At 48.2% G+C, this 22,068-nt stretch overlaps 1 protein-coding gene across 17 annotated transcripts in view; it reads right to left on the bottom strand.

The window, feature by feature from the left end:
- CUX1 (cut like homeobox 1) overlaps window positions 1-20,553 on the bottom strand; it is a gene marked incomplete at both ends in the record, with an annotated part of 398,444 nt that extends 377,891 nt beyond the window's left edge. For 12 of the 17 annotated variants that reach the window (XM_080702661.1, XM_080702646.1, XM_080702647.1 and 9 more), the window contains one exon: window positions 20,491-20,553. In XM_080702661.1, the coding sequence (XP_080558787.1) occupies window positions 20,491-20,553 (63 nt within the window). Of the gene's footprint in view, window positions 1-19,076; window positions 19,407-20,490 lie in introns of those variants that run through there. The other 5 variants (XM_080702651.1, XM_080702652.1, XM_080702653.1 and 2 more) reach the window with 2 other exon arrangements.
- Between the last annotated feature and the right edge of the window lie 1,515 nt (window positions 20,554-22,068).

The following is a 22,068-nucleotide window of genomic DNA, read 5'->3' as shown; positions in this document are numbered from 1 at the left end:
GATAAAGAACCTAGACTCAGGTATTTTGTAATCATAACAAAAACTGGAATGATACATATACCTACATATATAAGGACTTATAGTATAGAGGCAACTTCTCAAATCAGGGGGTAAAGACCAGCAAGGAGAAATCAACATGAACATAAACTAAATATCTAAATGTGAAAGACAAATCTGACTATGGGAATATGAATTCTTTATCATATTGCAGTGGAAAAATGTTCCAAACAAATCTGAACACAAAAGCATGAGGGTAATAATTTGAAGATCTGACTTTAACAAAATTAAGTTTTCCTTAATTTTTTTTTTTTTTTTTTTTTTTTTTTGGTGGTTCCTGGAAACCCTTCTACCTCCGGGTTACACTCCCAGACCTATTTTTTATAATTTTATTTGGAAACAGGGTCTCTTAAGCCAGCAAGCCTGGCTTTGAATCTGCGCGATCCTCCTGTCTCTGTCTCCCACGCGCGGGGATGACAAGCTTGCGCCACCACGCCCAGCCTTCCTTAATTTTTTAAATTGAAGGACACTAGGCAAATATCAAAAACAAATGAGAAACTGGGAAAAGATGTTTGCAGCAATAAAAATGAACAAAGCACTAGTGTATGGAAAATACAAGGAACTCTTCCAAATCAACAAAAAGATGGTGATCCCCTTAAAAAAAAAAAAAAAAAACCACACACACACACACACACACACACACAATACATGACCAGGCAATTTACAAAAGGGAAAATCTGAAAAGCTAACAAGTATAAAATGAGGCTTGTAACAAGTATAAACTTTGGTGTGATCAGATAAAAAAAAAAAAAGACCCAACACTGAAGTACCACTTAAAAACCATCAGAATGATATTTTAAAAGTCTCCAAAAAGTGATAATAAAAATGTGGGGAAGAGAAACCCTCACACACTGTGAGTGGTAGAGGAAAGTAATGCAGGTGGTCTGGGAAACAATCTGGTGGCCCTTAATAAAACTGAGAACAGAATCACAGGTTTAAAGCCTCCTCAGCAACTTAGCAAGGCTCTGTTTGAAAATGAAAAATAAAAGGACTATAATGCCCCTGAGTTCAATTCAATCCCCAGTACCAAAAAAAAAAAAAAAAAAAAAAATTTAAGAACACTCTTGCTCTGGACCCAGCAACCAGCTCCAGGGCACAGGTTAAGGGTCATGTCTAAAGACATTCACAGCAGCTCTACATAGTGTTAGGATGTAAGACACCACTGAGAGGCCAATCCTAGGGAAAGACACATGACGCAACATGATGGACCAAATTGGGCCACCTCCCAAAATTCACTGCTTGAAGCCCTAGCTTGTGGTGGTATGTAGAGATGGGGCCTTTGGGAGGTGATCAGGGTGAGATGAGGTCATGAAGGTGGAGCTCTTAGGATGGGATTAGTGTCCTTCTGAAAAAGACACCAGAGAATTTGTCTGCCTGCCTGCCAATCTGTCTGTTTCCTTCGCGCTCGCGCGCTCCCTCGCGCACTCCCACTCCCTCTCCCTCTCCCTCTCCCTCTCTCTCTCTCTCTCTCAGCACAAGAAGAGGGTGGCCATCTGCAAAGTATAAAGAGGTCCTCACCAGGAAACAACTGGCCAGCACCTTAGTCTTAGACTTCTAGCCTCCAGAGCTGTGAGAAATAAACGTGTGGTATTGAAGCCATGCAGTCTATAGCGTTCTGACAGCCCAAATGTACTAATATAGGTGGATTCTGGAGCTATAATCCCAAGCAGTCATCATGAGTAATGAATGAGATTTACAGTTCAAAAAAGTGTAATCAACAAAAATGAAAGAGAAAAAGATTGATAGAACAAGACCACCACTTAAGAATTAGAAGTACCAGCCAGGTGTGGTGGTACAGTCCTGTAATCCCAATACTTGGGAGGCTGAAACAGGAGGATTACAGGTTCAAAACCAACCTCAGCAACTTAGCAAGACCCTAAGCAACCTAGGGACCCTGTTTCAAAATAAAAGAACAAAAAAAGCTGAGCGTGGTAGCGCACACTTGTAATCCCAGCATTCGGGAGGCTGAGACTGGAGGATCGCGGTTCACGGACAGCCAGCCTCAGCTACTTAGTGAGCCCCTCTGCAACTCAATGAGACCCTGTTTCAAATTAAAGAATACATAATAGGGCAGGGGGTGTAGCTTGGAGGTCAAATGCTCCTGGGTTCCATCCCCAGACCTGCAAAAAAAAAAAAAAGAGAGAGAACAAAAAGTGCCAGAGGGTATATCACTCAGAGGTAGAATGGCCCTGGGTTTAATCCCCAGTACCACACACAAAAAAAAAATTAAAAGTACCAATCCACACAAAATAGGCCACATACTTCATAAGGATACAGCCATATAAAGGCACATTAATCTGCAACGAAGATAAAATATAAAGAAAAAATGAATTAAATTAATTTCTGTATGGTATGAACTGAGACATAATTAACACAACTCATGTTGGACGAGATGCATATACATGCATACAACATACATGCATACAACATACATGCACACTCTGAAGGCAGGAGTTTTTTTTCTTAGCCCATGTGTTAGAAATAGCAATGTTAAAGCCTTTACAGTTTGACTGTAGAGATGTCAGTCCCCCCCCCCCCTTCGGTGGTACTGGGGTTCCTGGAAACCCTTCTACCTCCAGGCTACACTCCTAGACCTCTTTTTTAATATATTTTTTGGAAACAGGGTCTCCTAAACCAGTGAGCCTGGCTACGAACCTGCGTGATCATCCTGTCTCCACCTCCCAAATGCGGGGATTACAAGTGTGCGCCACCACGCCCGGCTGTGATCTCAGTATATTTAATATAACAAAACTGGCAAAACATCCTGTAACTTCCAAAATCAAGGAAAACTGAGTTGATAATAGCCCCTAATTTCTGTCCCGAAAGTGGTAAGATATATCTATTCAAAGTGGCAGCCACAGATACACAACTAAAAATAGAGTTAGCATTTCACTATAACTTACAGAACCTGCCAATTTCATTCATAATTTACAGCAGCTTCTAATTATACTTAACTGAATATTAACCATTCTAATTGCTTAATATTTTATTGGCTGGAGCTAAAGTATTGAGGGACATCTGGCTTAGCAAATGGAATTCTACTTGCTGTTAGAAAAGAGAGCTGAGGGGCACACACTTCTGCTTCACACTGAAATCAACATAAACAAGGGCTAATTGGGTGCTATGTGCATTTATGTCTCCATCATCTTTTATCCCATTAAGATATATGACTACAACTGGACGTGGTAGCGCACACTTGTAATCCCAGCACTTGGGAGGCTGAGACAGGTTTGAAGCCAGCCTCAGCTACTGAGTGAGGCTCTCAGCAACTTAGTGAGAACCTGTTTCCAAATAAAGTATAAAATAGGTCTGGGAGTATAGTCCGGAGGTAGAAAAGCCCCTGAGTTCCACCATCAGCACACACACAAAAAGTATGACTACAATGCACCAATAAAAAAAAAAAATTTTTTTTAAAAGAACCCGATCTTTTCAAAAACATTCCTCTTGGTCCACACCAAGCCAAAGTCACCAGGAGCAACTTTATAGGACCTGAGGCTTTCTTTTTTCTTTTCTCTCTCTCTCTCTCTCTCTCTTTTTTTTTTTAAGATAGAGTCTTGTTATGCTGCCCAGACTGGCTTTGAACTCCTGGCCCCAAGTCATCCTCCTGCCTCAGCCTCTTCAATAGCTAGGACTGTAGACAAGTACCACCAAGCCCATCCCAGATCTGGATTTTAATTGTCACATCTTGTTTCAGAATGAACAGCTGTTGTAACTGAAGGCCCCACCAGGAACAAGAAGGAAATGTTGCTTTCTCCTGTCAAAGATCACTGCAGGACTGTCTTTCTCTGCAGCTCAGAGCCATCTACTATCCTGCTCCGTGACTTTTATAATTGTCACTTTGGCTTGGAGCCCTTTGTAGTGCTAGGTGCCTGGGCAGTCTTTGCTTACACAGGGACATCCCAAGACAGAAACTGGCTTTCCTGTGGCAACTGTATTGGACATTCCCTGGTTCTCCAGCCAAAAAAGAAAAAAAAGTGACGTGCCCATCACATCTGAAGCAGCTCTGGCAGAGGAAAGGCACACCTATGCTTGGTTTAGTTAAACCTCAGGGTTCAGCCCTCAGGGGGAGGCATCCCCTGGTGGTGAGCAAGAAAGGGAAGCAGGGAGGGAAGAGGTCTGCTCTCACCATGACCATTTTTAAAAAATCACCTGTACACAGCAGTGGTTCCCAGAGGAGCAAGTACACATGAGCAGCCTGAGAAGGGGTCACAGCAGGAAGACCAGGGTAGAAGACCCCGGCATTAAAATGAGCAGAGAGCCAACAGGAGTTACATATCAGACCAGAAAGTAATCAGATACACAAAGTTAAACAGTCAGTATAGATGACCCAGCAATTCCACTCCTAAGTATACACCAACGAACAATGAAGACATACTTGCACATAGATGTTCACAGCAGTATCATTCATACTAGCCAAAAAACTGAAAGCAATCCAAATGGTGGTCAGCTGGTGAAAAGATAAAATGTTATATGTCCACACCTTGGGATATTATTCAGCCATGAAAAGATATAAAGTACTAACACATGGTAACTCAACTTGGAAGAACCTTGAAAACATGATGCTAAGTGAAAGAAGCCAGACAGGAAAGGCCACATATTCTGGGATTTCCATCTTTATGTGAAATACCCAGAAAAGGCAAAGCCAAAGTGGACTGCTGGTGGGTTACATGCAGAGGAGGAAGAACAACAAATACAAGTTTTACCTTTAAAAGAATAAAAGTAAGCCAGACATAGTTGCACAAGCCTGTTAATTCCAGCCAACTCAGGAGCAGGAGGATCACAAGTTTAAGGCCAGCATGGGCAACTTAGTAAGACTCTGCCTCAAAATAAAAAAACAAAAAAGGCTGGGGATGAACCTAAGTGGTAGAGCACTACCACTTAGAGGGGATTGAACCCACTCTACAGAAGGGAGAAGGAGGAGGAAGAAAAGTAACAGATCAGAGGGACTGTGACTAAGGAACTACTCTCTGTATTGGGTCAACAAGTAGCATGTTAAAAAAAATTTTTTTTTCCCAAGAGTTCTCTGGACCATCTTCCCCAAAAGATTACTTTTGTGTGTGTGTGTGTGGTACTGGGGATTGAACCCAGGGGCATTCTACCTCCAAGCTACACTCCCAGCCCTGTTTTTTCTTTATTTTTGAAACAGGGTCTCACTGAATTGTAAAGGGCCTCATTAAGTAGCTAAGACTGTCCACGAACTGCAATCCTCCTGTCTCAGCCTCCCAAATGCTGGGATTCCTTCAAAAACAGAAATCTATAAGACATTTCAAGTGTGCTGATGGGCCTAGCCCAAACATCTGGCTCAGCGTGAACTTGGGCACAGGGCTCCTTCACTGCACTGTACAGTACACTCCACACCTGGGGCAGGACACATACTAGGACACTCAGCATCAGCACAAAGAACACCTGCTACTGTGAGGTACTAAAGATGATGGCCTGAGCCTCTCAAACGAACAAGAGGCCTTTCTCAGAAACAGAACACTAGCATCGAGTGCCACCCCCAGGCTCCATCATGCGGCATCCACTTCAAGACTTCTCTGAAAGAAGGGCCGCCAGCAGGTGCATCTGGGGAACAGGAAAGCAGTCAGGTTCCTACTGAGTCCTCCAAGAGCACAACATATCCGACTCAGAGACAGCACTGACCCTCCCATCAGAGGAAGATGCCAAGTGTTTGGCTTTAGGGGAGTCAGTCAATTAGGGTGAAGGTTTCTTGGCAAGACTGCTTTCTCCTAACATAAAATAAAGCCACCACAACTGGCAAAAAGGGCTTTCTGGGAAGTCTGCAAGCTTGGAGCTCTGTATTAGGGTCTGATGGGTCAGAAATACTGCTACACAGTGGCATTTTTAAGCCTGAATTGCATTTTCCCCTTTCCCATGCCCCAAGGTGGTTCTTATATTTTCCCTTCTCCACAGCTATCTTTCCAATTCTTGAGCCCTCACGTTCACTTTCCCCCAGGAAAACGGGAGAGTATCAGAAAGCAGCAGCTTCCTCTACCGACCAACTTACTCTCCAAGCAGGAGTTCTCACTAACTTCATCCTAAAACCCTTCCCTGCCCACCATGCCTCCTGGCTCCCTCCCTACAGGCCTCCCCCTGCAGCTGCCCTGCAAGGTAAGGACCAGAGGCGGTGCTCAGCCACAAGGCAGCCAGGCTCCCCCTGGTGCAGTGCCGTGATACCTGGCTGTTAAGTGGCCTAATGCCTGGCAGGCACAAAACCCCTTTCCCCCTAGTCGGTACCTGACTTGCCACCAGGTATCACTATAATTAGTCATTGTAATTGAAGCCGAATGCAATTAATTACATAATTTTGAAGTGTTCAAGCTTAATTCCATTAGAATTACATCATGAAACCGGGGAATTACAAAGGATTACACACAAAAAGCAAATAGGGATGAATAAAGAAACTCCAGGCTGACTCCCAGCATGTCTGAGTCACATCAGTGTGAAGCTCAAATCTATCACCCCACCTGATTTTTGTATAAACCTGTGGGGTCCAGCTGGGTGGACATCTGCACAGGCCCCCTTGCACCAGGACACTAGCCTGCTGTATGCTTGGCATGGACAGGTTCTGAAGTTCACCGTGCTCTCTGTGGACTGAGATTCCCCAGCCTCAGCTTCTCAGGCCCTGATGATGGCCTGCTGAAATGCCACTCTCCTGGTCCCATCTCTGCCATAGCCACCTTTCCCCAGAGTCCCTTCCCCAAATACCACGACCAGGCACACTCAGTCTGGCACAGGCCACAACTTGACCTCCTCTCTCCTGACCCTCTCCACCCAGCACAGGGACTATGACTGCCACACACCTTCTTGACCCATTCTTACAACTCTCCCTCCCCTCTCTGATCTGTCCTTCATATGGAACTTCTGGAAGGATCCTCCTGGAGGCAAATTTAAGCCCTGAACAGTCCCTCTTCAATCTAAAAGACACTTATTCTCAAAAGACAGAAATGATCCCGCAGGGCTTTTCAGGCAGGTCCTGCCGTCTGCCCCCATGGCGCTGGGCAGCACGCTGAGTTCTTGGTTTGTTTTCAATCTCTCCTGTAAAATGTAAGTTCCTTGAGGAGCAAGGACTCCCTACTGTTCTGGAACACAGCCCTCCCAGCATAGAGGAGATAATAAATTCTAAATAATTGACTAAGTCAGTCCTTGGAACAAGAGGCTGAGCCCATCTTTCCAGACCCCTGTCCTGCCCACACATCAGACAGACCCAGACCAGTCAGGGCAGGGCTTATCCCTCTTGGGGGTCCCAGGAACATCAGCAGGATCCAGATGGTGAACAGGCACCCTGGAGATAGGCTCAATAAATGTATGAATGGCCCCACCAGTCTATGAAAAACACGGGCCACCCCTCCAAACAAACAAAATGCAAATAATTTCACTCAAACACACTACATTGTTTCTAGAAACCAGTGCATTTATTCTTTTTAAATTTATAATTTCATAACAAATAAACTTACATTGTCACAAAAAATCAAGTATGCAAAAAAATTAATCTAAAGAGAGTGTCACCTAAAAGCTGTTTTCTAGCAATAATTTCCTAAGAAAAATAAGCTAAGATCTACAGAATATCATTGAGACCAGACTGCTTCTCTCAGGACAGATGGCCACCTACATACCTCTCATAAAGTCAGACTCTCACTGAGGACACACCCAACACAGACTTCCTGGGGAGCTGAGAGCTGTGTAGGGGTGCTGTCCTAAAAATGTCAAGTGATCTGCATGATCTGAGTCCAGTATCACAGTGGGGAGTGAATCAACTTGACTCCTAGGGTCCAGGAGAGTAGATCTCTGGTCTTGACCATCACAGGCTAAAATACAAATCTCAGCACCTGTGAGCAAGTCACCTCCCCCTCACCCCCTGGACCCAGCAGCCAGCCTGTGGCTCAGAGGAAAAAGGAGACAAATCCACTAGACTGTGCAGACCTCTTGGGTCACACAAGCCTCTCTGCTTAACAGTTCCCAAAAGATTCTTCTAAAAGATTTGCTTTATGCACAGCTCCACATCCACAGAATGCAGGCCAAGAAGGTAAGGGGACTCCTTTCAACCTTCCACCATGGTTATACCCCAAGCACTGGATAAAGTCATCTGGCGGGAACAGCTTGGGGGTGGGGAGCAACAGGGCTGAGGCTGAAGTCTCAAGCCATAGGAGGGAGCCAGGTTCCACCACAGGTGGTTTCCACAGATCCACTCAGGCCCCAATAGCTCTCCAGGTACAGTGACCCAGACCCACCCTGAGCTCATCTCAGGAGAAACCTTCTGAATCCTCCTCCCCATGACAACCCCACAGCTTCAATTGAAGGGCACATCCTCCACAGGGCTGTGTGGATACCATGAAACAAAGTAAGTCCCTAAACCAGTGCCTGCCTGCAGTCAATGCCTTGAAAGGAGAGCTGGTAGCAGATTAAAAAGAAAAAAATGAACACTGGAATTAAAAGCTCCTCTTGTCACAGATGAATGGACGTAAGTTGGCTACAATATGTAGATCTAGTCCTGATGGATTCCTTCCCTCCCACCATCCTTTTACCCAATATTACAGCACCCTAGCTTCAGAGCTGGGAAAGTTAAGATGAGGTTGGGGGTCCCAATTTAAAATGTAGAGTTTTAATTTCAAATGATGCAGAATTCTCTTTTTTTTCTTATTTATTTATTTATTTATTTATTTATTTATATTTGGTGGTACTGGGGTTCCTGGAAGCCCTTCTACCTTAGGGCTACACTTCCAGACCTACTTTATATTATTTTATTTGAAAACAGGGTCTCTTAAGCCAGCGCGGCTGGCTTTGAACCTACGCGATCCTCCTGTCTCCGCCTCCCAAGCGCGGGGATTACAAGCGTGCGCCACCATGCCCGGCCATAATTCTCAACACTAACCAAAACTCCAAGAGAATCAGGTCTCATTTTTATGCCTCAACACCAACCTCTCTACCAAGGGGTGGGTGGGTGGGTGGGTGGGTGGGTGTGTGTGTGTGTGTGTGTGTGTGTGTTGGGCTTTTTTGGTTTGGGGTTTTTTTTGTTGTTGTTGTTGTTTTGTTTTTTTGTTTTGCAGTACTGAGGGTGGAACCCAGGGGCTATACCCCCAGCCCTATTTTTTATTCTTTATTTTGAAACAGGGTCTCACTGAGTTGCAATCTCTATCATAAAGTTTGAATCCCTTATGCTCAGGGACTGGTCCCCAGCAACTCTTAACACTCCCCTAAATCTCTCATATCCCAAAAGTAGCACAGCCTCTTCCCCGACCTAGGGGCGGGGGGCTCCTCTGCCTCCACCTGGGGATGCAGGTCCCATCCCTGTGAGGATACCCCAGCTCTCAGCCCCCTGCAGCAGCCCTCACTTCCCCAAATCCATGCAAATGTTCATGCAGCCAGACAATGATGTCACCGCCACAAAAATATCCTAGGTACTTTCTCAGACTAAATGAAGAAGCAGCGAAAGCACGCAGGCTGTGAAGGCCACTGGTCTGAAACTGGGCTGGCCACATGCCAGGCCACAGGACAACTTCTGGGGGACGGGCAGGCACAGGCCATTCCTCCAATGCCAACGCCCAAACCTGCATGTTAACGCTCCCGGCTTTCTTATACATTACTGGGTTCTGATAACTACAGTAAGTGCTTTCCCCATTCCTGTGGAGAAGTTTCCTCCTATTCAGGCTGTGAGCAGACTCAAAGAATAAAGCTGTCAAAGAATTGTTCTGCCCAATTCTATTTTTTAAAAAGTATGGATTTTATGTGCCACAAATACATTTATATATTTTAACCAATGTATGGAAGGAATTTAATAGATGAAAATAAAAAGGAAATACATTCTATCAGTATTTTCCAAATAAAGACATTTTAATATAAATAAAAATCTTCCACAACATGAAAAATAATCAAGTGTGGGCTAGAAATGTACCTCAGTGGTAGAACAATTGCCTAACATATGCAAGGCCCAAGTTCAAAATCCCTACCACTACAAAAAAAAAAAAAAAAAAAAAAGGAGGAATCAGGGTTTCCATTCTCAAGTTAACTAGCTGAAAGAATACCACATCACAACTATAGGACTCGCTCCCTCAAGAGGCCCAGAGCTGTCTTAACTACTACAGCAGGTTAACATGGAGGGCTTCACCTCCAGGGCAGAGTGAGAAAGGAGATGCATAACAACATAAAATGGACAGCAGGCGCCTGTGTAGTCAAGACAGCTGAGTACTGCAGCAGGTATGAAGTAAGCAACCAGAGGCACTGAAGGAGCGAGCCAGGCTCAGAGGGGTGCCTCCAGAAGCCCCAGCCCCCTTGACTGTCCATGAAAAGCCCTCTCTCCCATAGTTGGCCAAGTGCACAGAACTGAACTCCAGCTTCACTACCTCTTCCTCTCCAAGGGGCACTCCCTATCCACTCCCAACATCTGATCTCCATGCCCTTCCTGAGCCTCCCTAGGGCCTAGGCATGAGGCTCCATCAAAGCATGGTCCTAGCTGGGCATGGTGGCACATCCCTATAGTCTTAGTACTTGAGAGGCTGACACAGGAGGATCACATTCAAGCCAGTCTGGGCAACTTAGTGAGACACTGTCTCAAAATAAAAAGGGCTGGGGTATAGCTCCACGTAGAATGCCCCTGGGTTCAATCCCTAGTACCAACAACAACAAAAAAGACTCAGCCTGTCTACTTCTGCCTATGGAAGGCAGATCACTCCCCCGGCAGGAAGCACAAGGGCAAGAAAGGAAGGAATGCATAAAACCATACTGGACACTCAGATAATCAGGATAGTGAGGGTGCTTCCCAAAATGAGCACGGTTCTGAGGTCATTCTTGTCATTCTTATTGGAATGAAAGACTTAGGTAAGGTGAAGACATCCATCAGGAACTCCGTCTGCCAGTCTGAGGGATGCAGTCTCCACTAGGTGCCAAAGTGAGCCACTGTGAGTGTTTAAGGAGAGGCCTAACATGATGCAATCAATGGTTTGGGAAGACTGATCTGGTACCACATCTATAATGGATTGTGACCTGCTTCAAAAGAGACAATTGTGAAAGGAATAAGGACTATACACTCAGGATGTGCACATTAGAAAACAGCTTGACTCTCACACACAATAAGCTAACTGTATACATGCAAAGAGATTTCATTAAAGTATCAGCATGTTATAGGATGACAGCATAATTATATACCAACACTGAGCCATGTAAAACAATAGCAAACCACTTTTAACTCCCCTGACAATGACCTTCAACCATAACTGGCAACATCTTTCCTTTCCCACTCCCACATTCATGCTGACAACTTGGTACCAGGGCTGAGGACCAGGTGGGAAAGGAGAGGTCACTGAGCTCTCCTCCTGTAGGACAGCCAGCTCCAGGTGACAGCTTTATAACTGCAAGGCACAGCTCACCAAAGACCCACCTTGTGGGTCACCTACGACTGCAAAGTTTGTGCCTCCCCCAAGTCACCTACAAGGGGCGCCTTGCAGCAGCCTTGCTTCCTGTGTGACTCCAGAATCCCACACATGCCTACGGAGCAGAAACATGACTCCCAAGTTGAACTTGTCTCCCACTTGGCTGAGTGATCAACTGCATGCATTGTTGTGAAAGCCAGGAGCTGAGGTACAGCTGAAATAAGCAAGTCCAGTAAATTAACATTTCCACACTAGCTTAAAATCAATGCTCCTACACTCACAATTTGTCTCAAAGCTGTATGGCTACTCATTATTTTGTTGCAATATGTGTATGTTAGGGATGCAGAGCCTTTTCCCTCTCAAAGGCGGTGTTCCATGGGCTGCTGCTTCTACACTCTTAGAAGAGTACATGAGACTGCATGGGTTCAAGTTTTGGGTCACCATGGTGAAAACAGAAAAGAACATATTTTACCATTACCTGCCATACCTTTTGGAATGATAGAAAAATGATAATAGAAGCAACAAAATATTCTTATTTCCAAGGGGAAAACCAAAGTCTTTTCCAACCCTCCCCCCCACCCACTACTGGGGATGGAACCCAGGGGCATTGTGTCTCTGAGCTACACCCCTATTTTTTTAGTCTTTTTATTTTAATTTTTTTATTTTTTTTTATTTTTATTTATTTTTTTTTTTTTTGGTGGTACTGGGGTTCCTGAAAACCCTTCTATCTCCGGCTACTCCCAGACCTATTTTATATTTTTATTTGGAAACAGGGTCTCTTAAGCCAGCGCGGCTGGCTTCAAACCTGCGCGATCCTCCTGTCTCCGCCTCCCAAGCACGGGGACTACAAGCGTGCGCCAACACGCCCGGCTATTTTTTTTTTTTTTTTTTTTTTGGTGGTACTGGGGGTGGAACCCAGGGGCTTTCTACCTCCGGGCTATACTCCCAGACCTATTTTTTTATATTTTATTTGGAAACAGGGTCTCACTAAGTTACTGAGAGCCTCACTAAATAGTTGAGGCTGGCTTCAAACCTGTGCGATACTCCTGTCTCAGCCTCCCAAGCGTGGGGATTACAAGCATGTACCACCACGCCCAGCTCATTAGTCTTTTTATTTTTGAAACAGGGTCTCACTGAGTTGCAAAGGGCCCCGCTAAGTAGCTGAGGCTGTCCACAAACCACAATCCTCCGGTCTCAGTCTCCCAAATGCTGGGATTACAAGTGTGCGCCACCATGCCCAGCTTCCAAACCTCAATTTAAAAATTAAATGTACAATTCCCTCCAGCAAGAATTTTATTTTTAATTTTCATTTACATCACATCTCTCTTCCAAGAATCTCAAAATAATGGAGCGCTACAAATACTTATTCTAAAAAGAAGAAAACAGTTGTCTCATATGGGAGAGGACAGACTTGGCAAGGCAGGATGAGGGCAAGAAATGACAGGCAGAGGTGACAGCAGGAGCTCTGGCTGGCACTGCACAGGCCAGGGCGGCCCCACCGCAGCCATGCCTTAGCCAACAGCCCACAGCCTGCTGATATGTGCAGCTTCAGGCTCCTGAAGGCAAGGGTTTACCTTTGGTGTCATTTACTGACTTTTATCAAATTATTTTTATCTAAATCATAATTTCCACCCTAAATATGGGGGAAAGCAGCAATTAAACAAAGAACCTCACAGGTCCAAAAGAGCAACTAAACAAAAGTGACTCAAATGAGTTCACATCCTTTTAGTTCTTAATGTGGTAGCATGTCCTGTAATCCCAGTACCTGGGAGGCTGAGACACGAGGATTGCAGTTTTAAGGTAAGCCTGCAGCAACTTAGCAAGACTCTCAACAACCAAGGGGGACCTGTTTCAAAAAACAAAAAGAAACCAAAAAAAATACAAAAGGCTGGGGGTGTAGCTCAGAGGTAGAATGTCCCTGAGTTCAATCCTAAATAACAAAAAAAGGAATCAAAACGTATTAGGGAGAAAGACTATCTTGTTTGTAGTGGGAAAATGGGAAGAAGCTGGGTTTGGCTTTAGTTTTTTTCATATGCCGGGCGGTCAGGAACTGAACATCTTACATTTAGCAAAAACTGTCAACAGCCAAATAAATTTTTAATGACAGTAAGAATGGCATTCTGTTTCTCATGATTTCACAACATTCGCTTAAGAAAGAGCTAATTTGTCCACTTGTTTTTCCTTTAACCAAACTAGGAACACCTCACAGCCATAGGTTAACTTAAAAAAAAAAAAAAATGTTAACTGCATTCACTTATTGAGTAAGTACAGCTAAAAAGAAAGCTATCTGTGAGACAACAGGCCTGGTGCCGGCCTTCTCAGGGCCGCACCGCACTAAGAAATAGCAACTTGCTTCCCTTGGTTTCAGAGTTTAAGCTCTGGGAATTTCCTCCTACATTAATCGCATAAATCACAAATGGTCAAGAGTATACAGGATTGCAAGTGTCAGCTGACAAAGGCAGCCCCATGCGAGATCCAGTGGGCCCAGTTGCTGTGTCTCACAAAGGTGTGGCCCCTGCGCTGGCCAGGCACTCAGTTTCACAAACACTTGAATGAAAGGAAGCAGGACCTCGTCAGTTTCACCTTGTCAGGATCTCCTACCTGCTCAGTTGCTTTGCAGTGTTAGTAAATCTCTGAACAAATACTCCATCTGACTGTGTTCTTGGTGAAGGAAGACCCTTGTGGGTGGAAGTCCCTCCCCATCCTGCTTGGGAATTTGGCAACTCTGTGGCCACAGAACTTTCTGGTCTTGCCATGGCCACTGGCTCTATTAAACACAAAAATTATGCCCGATGCCCAGAGCCTCCTACAGTAAGGAAAAACCTTTAGACTAAAAGGAAAAAATCGACCATCTTTATTTTGTGCATTAACACTATCTTATCCAAATTTAATTATAGCAAGAATGAAAGTTTTTTTGTTTTTTTGTGGGGTTTTTGTTTTTGTTTTTGTTTGGCAGTACTAGAGATGGAACCCAGGGCATTCTACCTGTAAGCTACACCCCCAGCCCTATTTTTTATTCTTTATTTTGAAACAGAATCTCACTGAGTTGCAGAGGGCCTCACTAAGTAGCTGAGGCTGTCCTCAAACCCCGATCCTCCAATCTCAGCCTCCCAAATGCTGGGATTACAAGTGTGTGCCACCACACCAGCATGAAAGTTATTTTTATCAGAGAGTTGTTTGCTTTTTAAAGTAAAGGTTCTTAATGGAGTTGGCAACAAATTAGATGTCTTTCAATGACAGTATTCACCTTCTGTATATTCAAGTCAATTAAACTGTGCCAGATTTTGTGAATAGGCTATAGTGTAAGTACCTTTTAAAAAAATTTTAAGTCGCAACCCAGGTGTCAAAGTTGCTTCAGGAGCAGAATAAAAGAGGGCAACAGCAGAGCCCCCCATCAACTCTAGTCTACTTCCTGCAAGGACACTATCCTTCAGGGACAGCCCCTCTCCTCCACCTGCTTTCTCAGAACCCTGCTGAAAAGCCAAAACTGCAGCAGGACCAGCAGCTCAAAACAAATCTTGGTTGTCCTCTTCAGAAAAAACTCAACACCTACACACAACTAAAAACTGGCTTCTGAAACAGAGAAAGAGCGGGACTATCGGCTGATTTTCAGGAGCATATCTTGAAACCCAGAACAGGAAAAATCACTTAGAAAATTCAGAGGGCCCCGCCATTAGTATTTTACTAAAATATGCCCCCAAACAAGTTAATACATTTTGCAATTAAAGCTTATATATCTCTATATGTAGAACCTTTAGGGAAAGTAAATTCTCTCTGTACACTAAATCATCATTCATCAGGGTATGGCAAAATGTAAAGGTCAAATGCTCAGGTCAATAAATGTATATTAAATCAGAGGAGAAAATGAATTCAGAATTTCTTTGCTATATAAGTTATAAAATAGCATGGATAATAAGTTGCATGTCTGACTACACCGGCAGAGCTCCTTCTTCACTCCACTATCCACACACATGGCAATTCTCTCCCTGTCCAGGCGTTCACAGGCAGCCAGTTCCTAACACACCCAGCATGACTGGAACGTCCAGGTAAATAGCAGTGGGGCACAATGAGAGGCTCTGGGGCCACTCTTCAAACAACGCCGACAAAAAGTAAAAAAATGTCCCTGTGCCTGGCTATAAAAGACTCAAATACAAGATTCCAAGAATTCCACCTGTTTCCAATTAGATACCAGAATTGCTTGAGTGTTTAAACTACATTCATTTGCTACTTATACAAAACAATTCTTCCGGGTTTTTTGAACATTTTAAAGCGTTAAAATAAGATTAAGGGTCTGGTTTAAACAATCAGAGGCAGAGAAATTTCAGTTGAAACCAAAACTATCTCTCTGATGTGATAAGGCAAAGGTTCAGACAAAACAAAAGGACTAGGTAGAAGCATTTTTGTCTTTGACAATTACTAATAAAAATCAGACTTTTCAAGAGGAAAGCAATTATATATTTAAAGTTACATATTAAATAACTTTAAATAGGTCTCAAATAATCCCTACTGTAACTCACAATCCTATATGTTAGAATAATTTTATAGTAACCCTATGTACCATTTATGATACAACCCGGGAGATACACCTGGTTATTATATACATGAGATTTATGTCAGCCAAATGTGTGAACTATATAACAGGGAAACTCGTAGAAGTTGAGTCTCGTTCTATAGGGTTTTTCATATGATGAATTTCTCCATCTAAAAAATTTACAAGTTTTCCCCTAACAAATTTGTTCTTCCTTTATTTCACTGTGGTGCTGAAACAAATATGGATTTTCTACTTCTAGTCTTGTTTTCTCTAAGATACAGACTGTGAGCACAGCCCAGGAACAGATCTGATTGTTAATGGGGATCACAGAGCACAAACTACAGTGTCTGCACAGCTCCCACACAAACCCTAGTAGGTTTTTCTTAATTGAATAGCAACACGGAAAAGACGTTTTAAACAGCCATTAAAGGTCTTGAGCTCAATGGGGTCACCAGACAGCATTCTTAAGGTTAGCTCGGTGGATTAGGAGAGAATAATTCCTGAGAGGACTAGGCTGTTTGTCCCCTTTCCAACTTTCCTGTTAGCTAACTAGTGACAGAAGACACATGGAATTGGGGATGCAGGCAAAAGGCCTCTGTGTACCAGCTGCATCAGGAGCTGCTACATACATTAACTCTGCTCCTACACTGACTTGAACTGAAAGGAAAAAAAAAAATTATGTTTTTACCCAGACAAAAACTTTAAGCAATTGATAATGAACCCTTCCCCCACCCAAACCGACATTAAAAGAACGAAGAAAACAAAACCAGGAGCTTTGGGCAGCTTCATTTGCTTATTCGGCATCCTATCCAAGGTACTAGCCGGGACATTTTAATTAAAATAACACTTATTATAAGGAATAGTCTTGGGCAGTTGGCAACATACATACTTCCATAAGAGAAGAAAACAGCAACCAGAAAATGGACTTTTGGCAAAACTAAAATCATTTTCTTTCTTTTTTTTTTTTTTTTTTTGTGGTACTGGGGTTCCTGGAAGCCCTTCTACCTCCGGGCTACACTCCCAGACCTATTTTTACATTTTCATTTTGGAAACAGGGTCTCCTAAGCCAGCGCGCGCGGGTGGCTTCGAACCTGCGCGATCCTCCTGTCTCTGCCTCCCAAGCGCGGGGATTACAAGCGTGCGCCACCACGCCCGGCTAAAATCATTTTCTAATTTTGAAAAAGAAGTACTGGAGATTGAACCCAGAGGCACTCTACGATCAAGCTATACCCCCAACCCTATTTTATTTTTTGAAACAGGGTCTTCGCAATGTTCCCCCGCTGGCCTCAAACTTGCAATCCTCCAGTCTCAGAAGACCCCCACGTACTATGACTGATAACAGGTGTGTGCCACCACACCTGACAAAAGAGGACAACTTTTAGGGCTTACAAAGGATCCTTAAAGAGCCACCAAGGGAAGCCCCATACCCAAAAGTTCAGAGCTCCACTAACACATAGAGTTACACAAACTTGCTTTAAGAAGTTTCTTCCTTTCAAAGCTGTATTTAAATGATAAATTTATACAATGGTGTTTTCTTATTTAAAAAAAAGTCTGGTTTTTACGAGTCGGTGATCGGATAAAAACTTGTCCAACTAGTCTTAGCAATGCCAAAGCACTGAAACTTCTATACCACAAGCCTTTGGGACTTAAAAGGGAAGTAAAATAGAGCACAATCTTCAGAAACGCTCCTTGGGTGCTCATCGCAAGTCTCAAGTGGCTTCAGGACCCATGAAGCAAAGGGACAAGAAGTTGGTCCTAGCTCACTGAGGTGCTGAAGATGCCCCAGAACTGCCTAATCTCAAGAGACCACCTGAGGTCTCTAACCTGGACCTGTCTCACCCTCTTTATCCTCAGAGCTCAAGGCCACACCCCCACACACAGGGCTCAGCAGGCAGCCAGATCTTGGTTGAAGGGGGTCTGAAAGCTGAGAAGTATGAAACTAATGACTTCTCACTCAAACAGCAGTCCCCTTGGCTCTAAGGGAATAGAAGACAGACAGCAACTAAAAGGCCTCACTAGGTCCAGAGAAAGGACGGGTCTGGTCTCATACTTGAACTTTGACATTCCGGGCTCAACTGCCATTTTCAAACATTCCATGCAGCGGTCATAGGAGATCATCTATGGCCAAGCCGGTATCTACCACCAAAAGGCAACAGACACTCCATAAAGAAGGATACTCAAAGAATTTTATTTGTTGTTTTCAAGATCAACATAAAATTCATTTAAGTAAACTGCAAGGGAAATTTTCAACTGGATCCTAAAGCCAAACCATTAAATGTCCCCAAGATCCCCTAAAGAAGTAGCTAATCGATGGGGGTGGGAGGACTGTTTATACCAAGTTCACAAAATCTAAAAACTCTAGAAACTATATCTATTTTCAGGCAGTTCTGCCAGAACGATTAAAAAAGACACTTCGCTGATAGTAAGCTAGGAGGTCACATTTGGGGGTGGGGGGGGGATACTAAGGTTTGTCTCTTAAAACTCCACAACGGGTTTTACAGTAAGCACAGGAATTAAATTATGGTAAAAGGAAGCTATTTTTACTAAAACAGGGTAGAACAATTTATCAAAAATGCCATTCGGCTGTGTTCATTACATTCAGGAATCTAATTTACACAATAGACACTTCGGAGTAATCTATTTTAGTCAATAAATACTCAAACTCCTTTAAGTTTTAATCTTATCGGAAATACATAGTTCACATAGTCTTCTTCCTAGTTAAGCGAGAAATTTGAGGAAATTTCATAACGACTATGAGTCTGCTTTATCGTTCTTACGTGGTCAAGGCCAGAAAACAAGCACATACAATTAAAGTTGTCGGACTCCACTTAAGTCTGTTTTAAGCCAGTCGGCCTCTTTTCTTACAATCCTGCAAGGGGAGTTCATTTTCTTTTACTTTTAAAGATGCGGTCGGTCCGTCTCTACCACCAGTCCTCAGGGTTCGGAAAGTTCAGCCAAGTTCACCTTCACGCACACTTAAGAGCTGGGAGCAGCCGCTGCGGGACACCCCCGCCTCCCCTCCCTGCACAACATTAGCCTGGGCCCTCTCCAGCCACAGGGCCGTCGCCGCTCCCGCGCTCCCTGGGCTCAGGAGCCTCAGGCCCCCAAGCCGCTCGGCTCACCTTCAACTTGGCTCCGGCTACACACAACATCCACCTGGCGGGGTCCGGGGGCTGTCTAGGCGCGGCGAGCGCCGAGCTGGCACGTGCGGGGCGGACCCCGAGGACGCGCAGCTCCTCCAGGTGGGGGGCCGCAGGCAGGAACGCGCCCCCCGGGCCGGGCGGCTGCAGGGGCGCCGGAGCGGGGGCCCCAGCCTCAGCCCCCGGCGGCGCCCGGGGCTCGGCGGCGGGACCCCGGCCCCGCACGCTACAGTCCAGCGGGGTCCCCCGGGCTTTGCTATCGACAACCCGGGCGGAGAGGGAACCCGGGAGCGGACCCGCCGCGCGCTCCATGGCGCCCGTGAACCTGCAGGCAGGACACGGTCCCGGAGACGCGGCGGAGCGGAGCGGCGCTCGCCGGTGGCCGCCGAGTCCCGGGCGCGCAGCGAGGGCCGTGCGCGGAGGAGGCGCCCCCCGGCCGGGCCGTCTGCGCGCCGCGCGGGGCCTGGCGCCGGCAAAGTTGCGGCCCGGGCCGCCCCTCGCCAAGTTCCCCAAACGGCCCCGCCGGGGTCCCCGGGCGCGGGGGGCAGGCCCGCGCCGCCCGCCGGCACACAAAAGAGCGGGGCGGCTGCGGGGCCCGCGGGTGGCCCCCAGCGCGCCGGGACGTAAACAAGCCGGGGTCCCCGCCGGGAGCCTGCCGGCGGCCCGAGCGGCGGCGCGGCGCGGCCGCTGACAGCGGGGGCGGCGGCCAGGCCCGGCCGGCCGGGGCAGGGAGCGCGGCCGCCCGCCCGCCGCCTGGCCGGAGCCGGCCGCGCCGCGCCGCCGGTGGCCGCTCTGACCCTCCCCCGAGCCGGCGGCACCACAGCGCCACCAGCTCCGGCTCCGCCGCGCCGGCGGCAGTGGCGGCGGCGGCTCCTCCTGGAGAGGCAGGCGCTTCACCCCCACAGCAACTCCCCACAAACTTTCCCCGGGAATACGGCGGGCCGGGGGCGCGGGCGGGCGGGCGCCGCCGCCGCCGGGCCGCAGCCCCTCCGGGCGCCCGCCGCGCCGCGCCGCCGCCGCCGCGCCCCCTGCGGCCGCCCGCGCCCGCGCCCCCTCCCCGGTCCCGCGGCGACAGCGCCGGCGGCGGCGGCGGCGGGGCCGGGGGGGCGCCCGGGGTGGGGGCAGACACCGGGGGCAGCGGCGGCGGCGGCGGCTCCCGGCGCCATCTTGGGCTGATCGATGAATTGAACAAAGAGGATCAATTTCTGATCAAGCGAGTTATCAATGGGGGCCGGGGAGCGAGAGGGACTCGTCCCCGACTCGGCCGCGCTCGCGCCGGCGCCCCCTCCTCCCCGCCGCCGCGGCCCCCCGGCGGCCGCAGCCCCGCGCCCCGGGGGAGGCCGCGACCGCCCGCAGCCCCCACCCCGGCGAGCGGCCGAGCGCGGGGAAGCCTGACCTGCAGCTGCTGTAAATCAAAGCGCTTCCAATATTGAAACATCGATCCCACATTGGCCGCCATCTTGAGACATATTGAGACGGAGTGAGAGGCTGATAGAGAGGGGGCTGGAGTTCAGGAGCCGCCAGGAGGCAGCAGGCGGGCGGCGCCAAAACCCGGCCTGGAGCGGGCCGCCGCCGCCGCCACGGCGGACGCGGACTCCTCCTCACGGCGCCGCCGCCGCGGCCACGGCGAGCCCGAGCCGGAGCCGGAGTGCAGCCCGGGGGCGCGGCCGCGCCCCGCCGCCGCCCGCCCGCCCGCCCGCGACCCCCGCCCGCCGCCGCGACCCCCGCCCGCTCCGCCCGGCCCCGAGGGGGCGCTGCCGGGCGCCGGCCGCTCACCTGGGCGCCGCGGCGGGGGCGCGGGCCGCTGGGCCGTCCGTGGTGGGCGTGCGCCGCGCTCCCCCCGCTCGCCCGGCCGCCGCGACCACCTGCCGCGCCCCCCCCCACTGCGCCCGGCGCGGGCTCCGAGACCTCAGCGCCAGGAGCGGCGTTTCTAGTCGGGGAGAAGCGGAGTCGGGGGGAAGCGGCCCTGACCCTCGGGCGCTGCAAGCGTTCAAGGCTCCCGCCGCCGCCGGGGGGCTGGGGGCCGGGGGTCGGGGTCCCGGGCCGCCGCCGAGGCCCGCGGGGAGAGCCTGGGCCGCGCCGCGCCGCGCTGCCGCGAGCCACCGGGGAAGTTTGCGCGCAGACCCCGCGGTGTCTACTTCTCGGGGTGTAGCAAGTTGGAAAGTGTGGGTGCGCCCGCTCAACACAGAAAGCGCGGTCCCAAGTTTGCGGGAATGCTAAAATTTAAACCAAAAAATTAATTCTGTTTTGCATTTCCCTCCCCCCCCCTGTATTTTGCAGAAACCTGGCCAAAAGCACACGTTTTTGTGCTCGTCGTCTTTCATGGATTATACACGCGTGCGAGTTTGCGTTTCCAGGAGGAATGCTGAACTTTTACCCGCCCGCGCTTCGTTTAACGTGTCATTAGTTAAAACAAATCCCCAATTTCTTTAATCTTGAAAATTACATGTAAATAAAATGTCTGGGGTACAAAATAAAGCGTGCAAGTGGGAAACGGTGGTGTTTTCAGCGGAGTTCGACTCTCGAGCGCTGATCAGAGGAGTGAATTGGGCGTTTTGAAGGAAGGGCCAGGAAGTGAAAGTCCCGGGGGCTTCGGGAACGCCCGCGCGCCCGGTCCGGCTGGCCCTCGAGGGGAGGCGCCTGGGTGCTGGGCGGGGGCCGGCGGTGCGCCCCCATCTCGACCCCGGCTGGCGGGGCGCAGGGCCGGGCGGGACCCCCGAGCTGGTGGCCCCGGCGGCTCGGGAGGCGGCCGGGAGCCGAGCGCCCACGGCCGCGGCTCGGTGCAGCTCCGACCGCGCCGCCCGGTAGAGGGCAGCGGCGCCCGAGCCGGCCGCCCCGCGCACGTGCCGCCGCCCAGGCCACCGCGGGCCGCTCCCCGCCGCCGCCGCCGCCGCGCCCCGCACCGCCCGCCGCCTCCCCTCGTGTGTGCGCGGCGGCAGACCCAGCAAGTGCCCTAGAGGGGGTAGACAAATAA

This window comes from Muscardinus avellanarius, assembly GCF_963383645.1.
Source record: "Muscardinus avellanarius genome assembly, chromosome: 10".
NCBI lineage: Eukaryota > Metazoa > Chordata > Mammalia > Rodentia > Gliridae > Muscardinus > Muscardinus avellanarius.
Note: the sequence above shows the minus strand (reverse complement) of the source record. Positions and strands in the feature narration are given on the sequence as shown.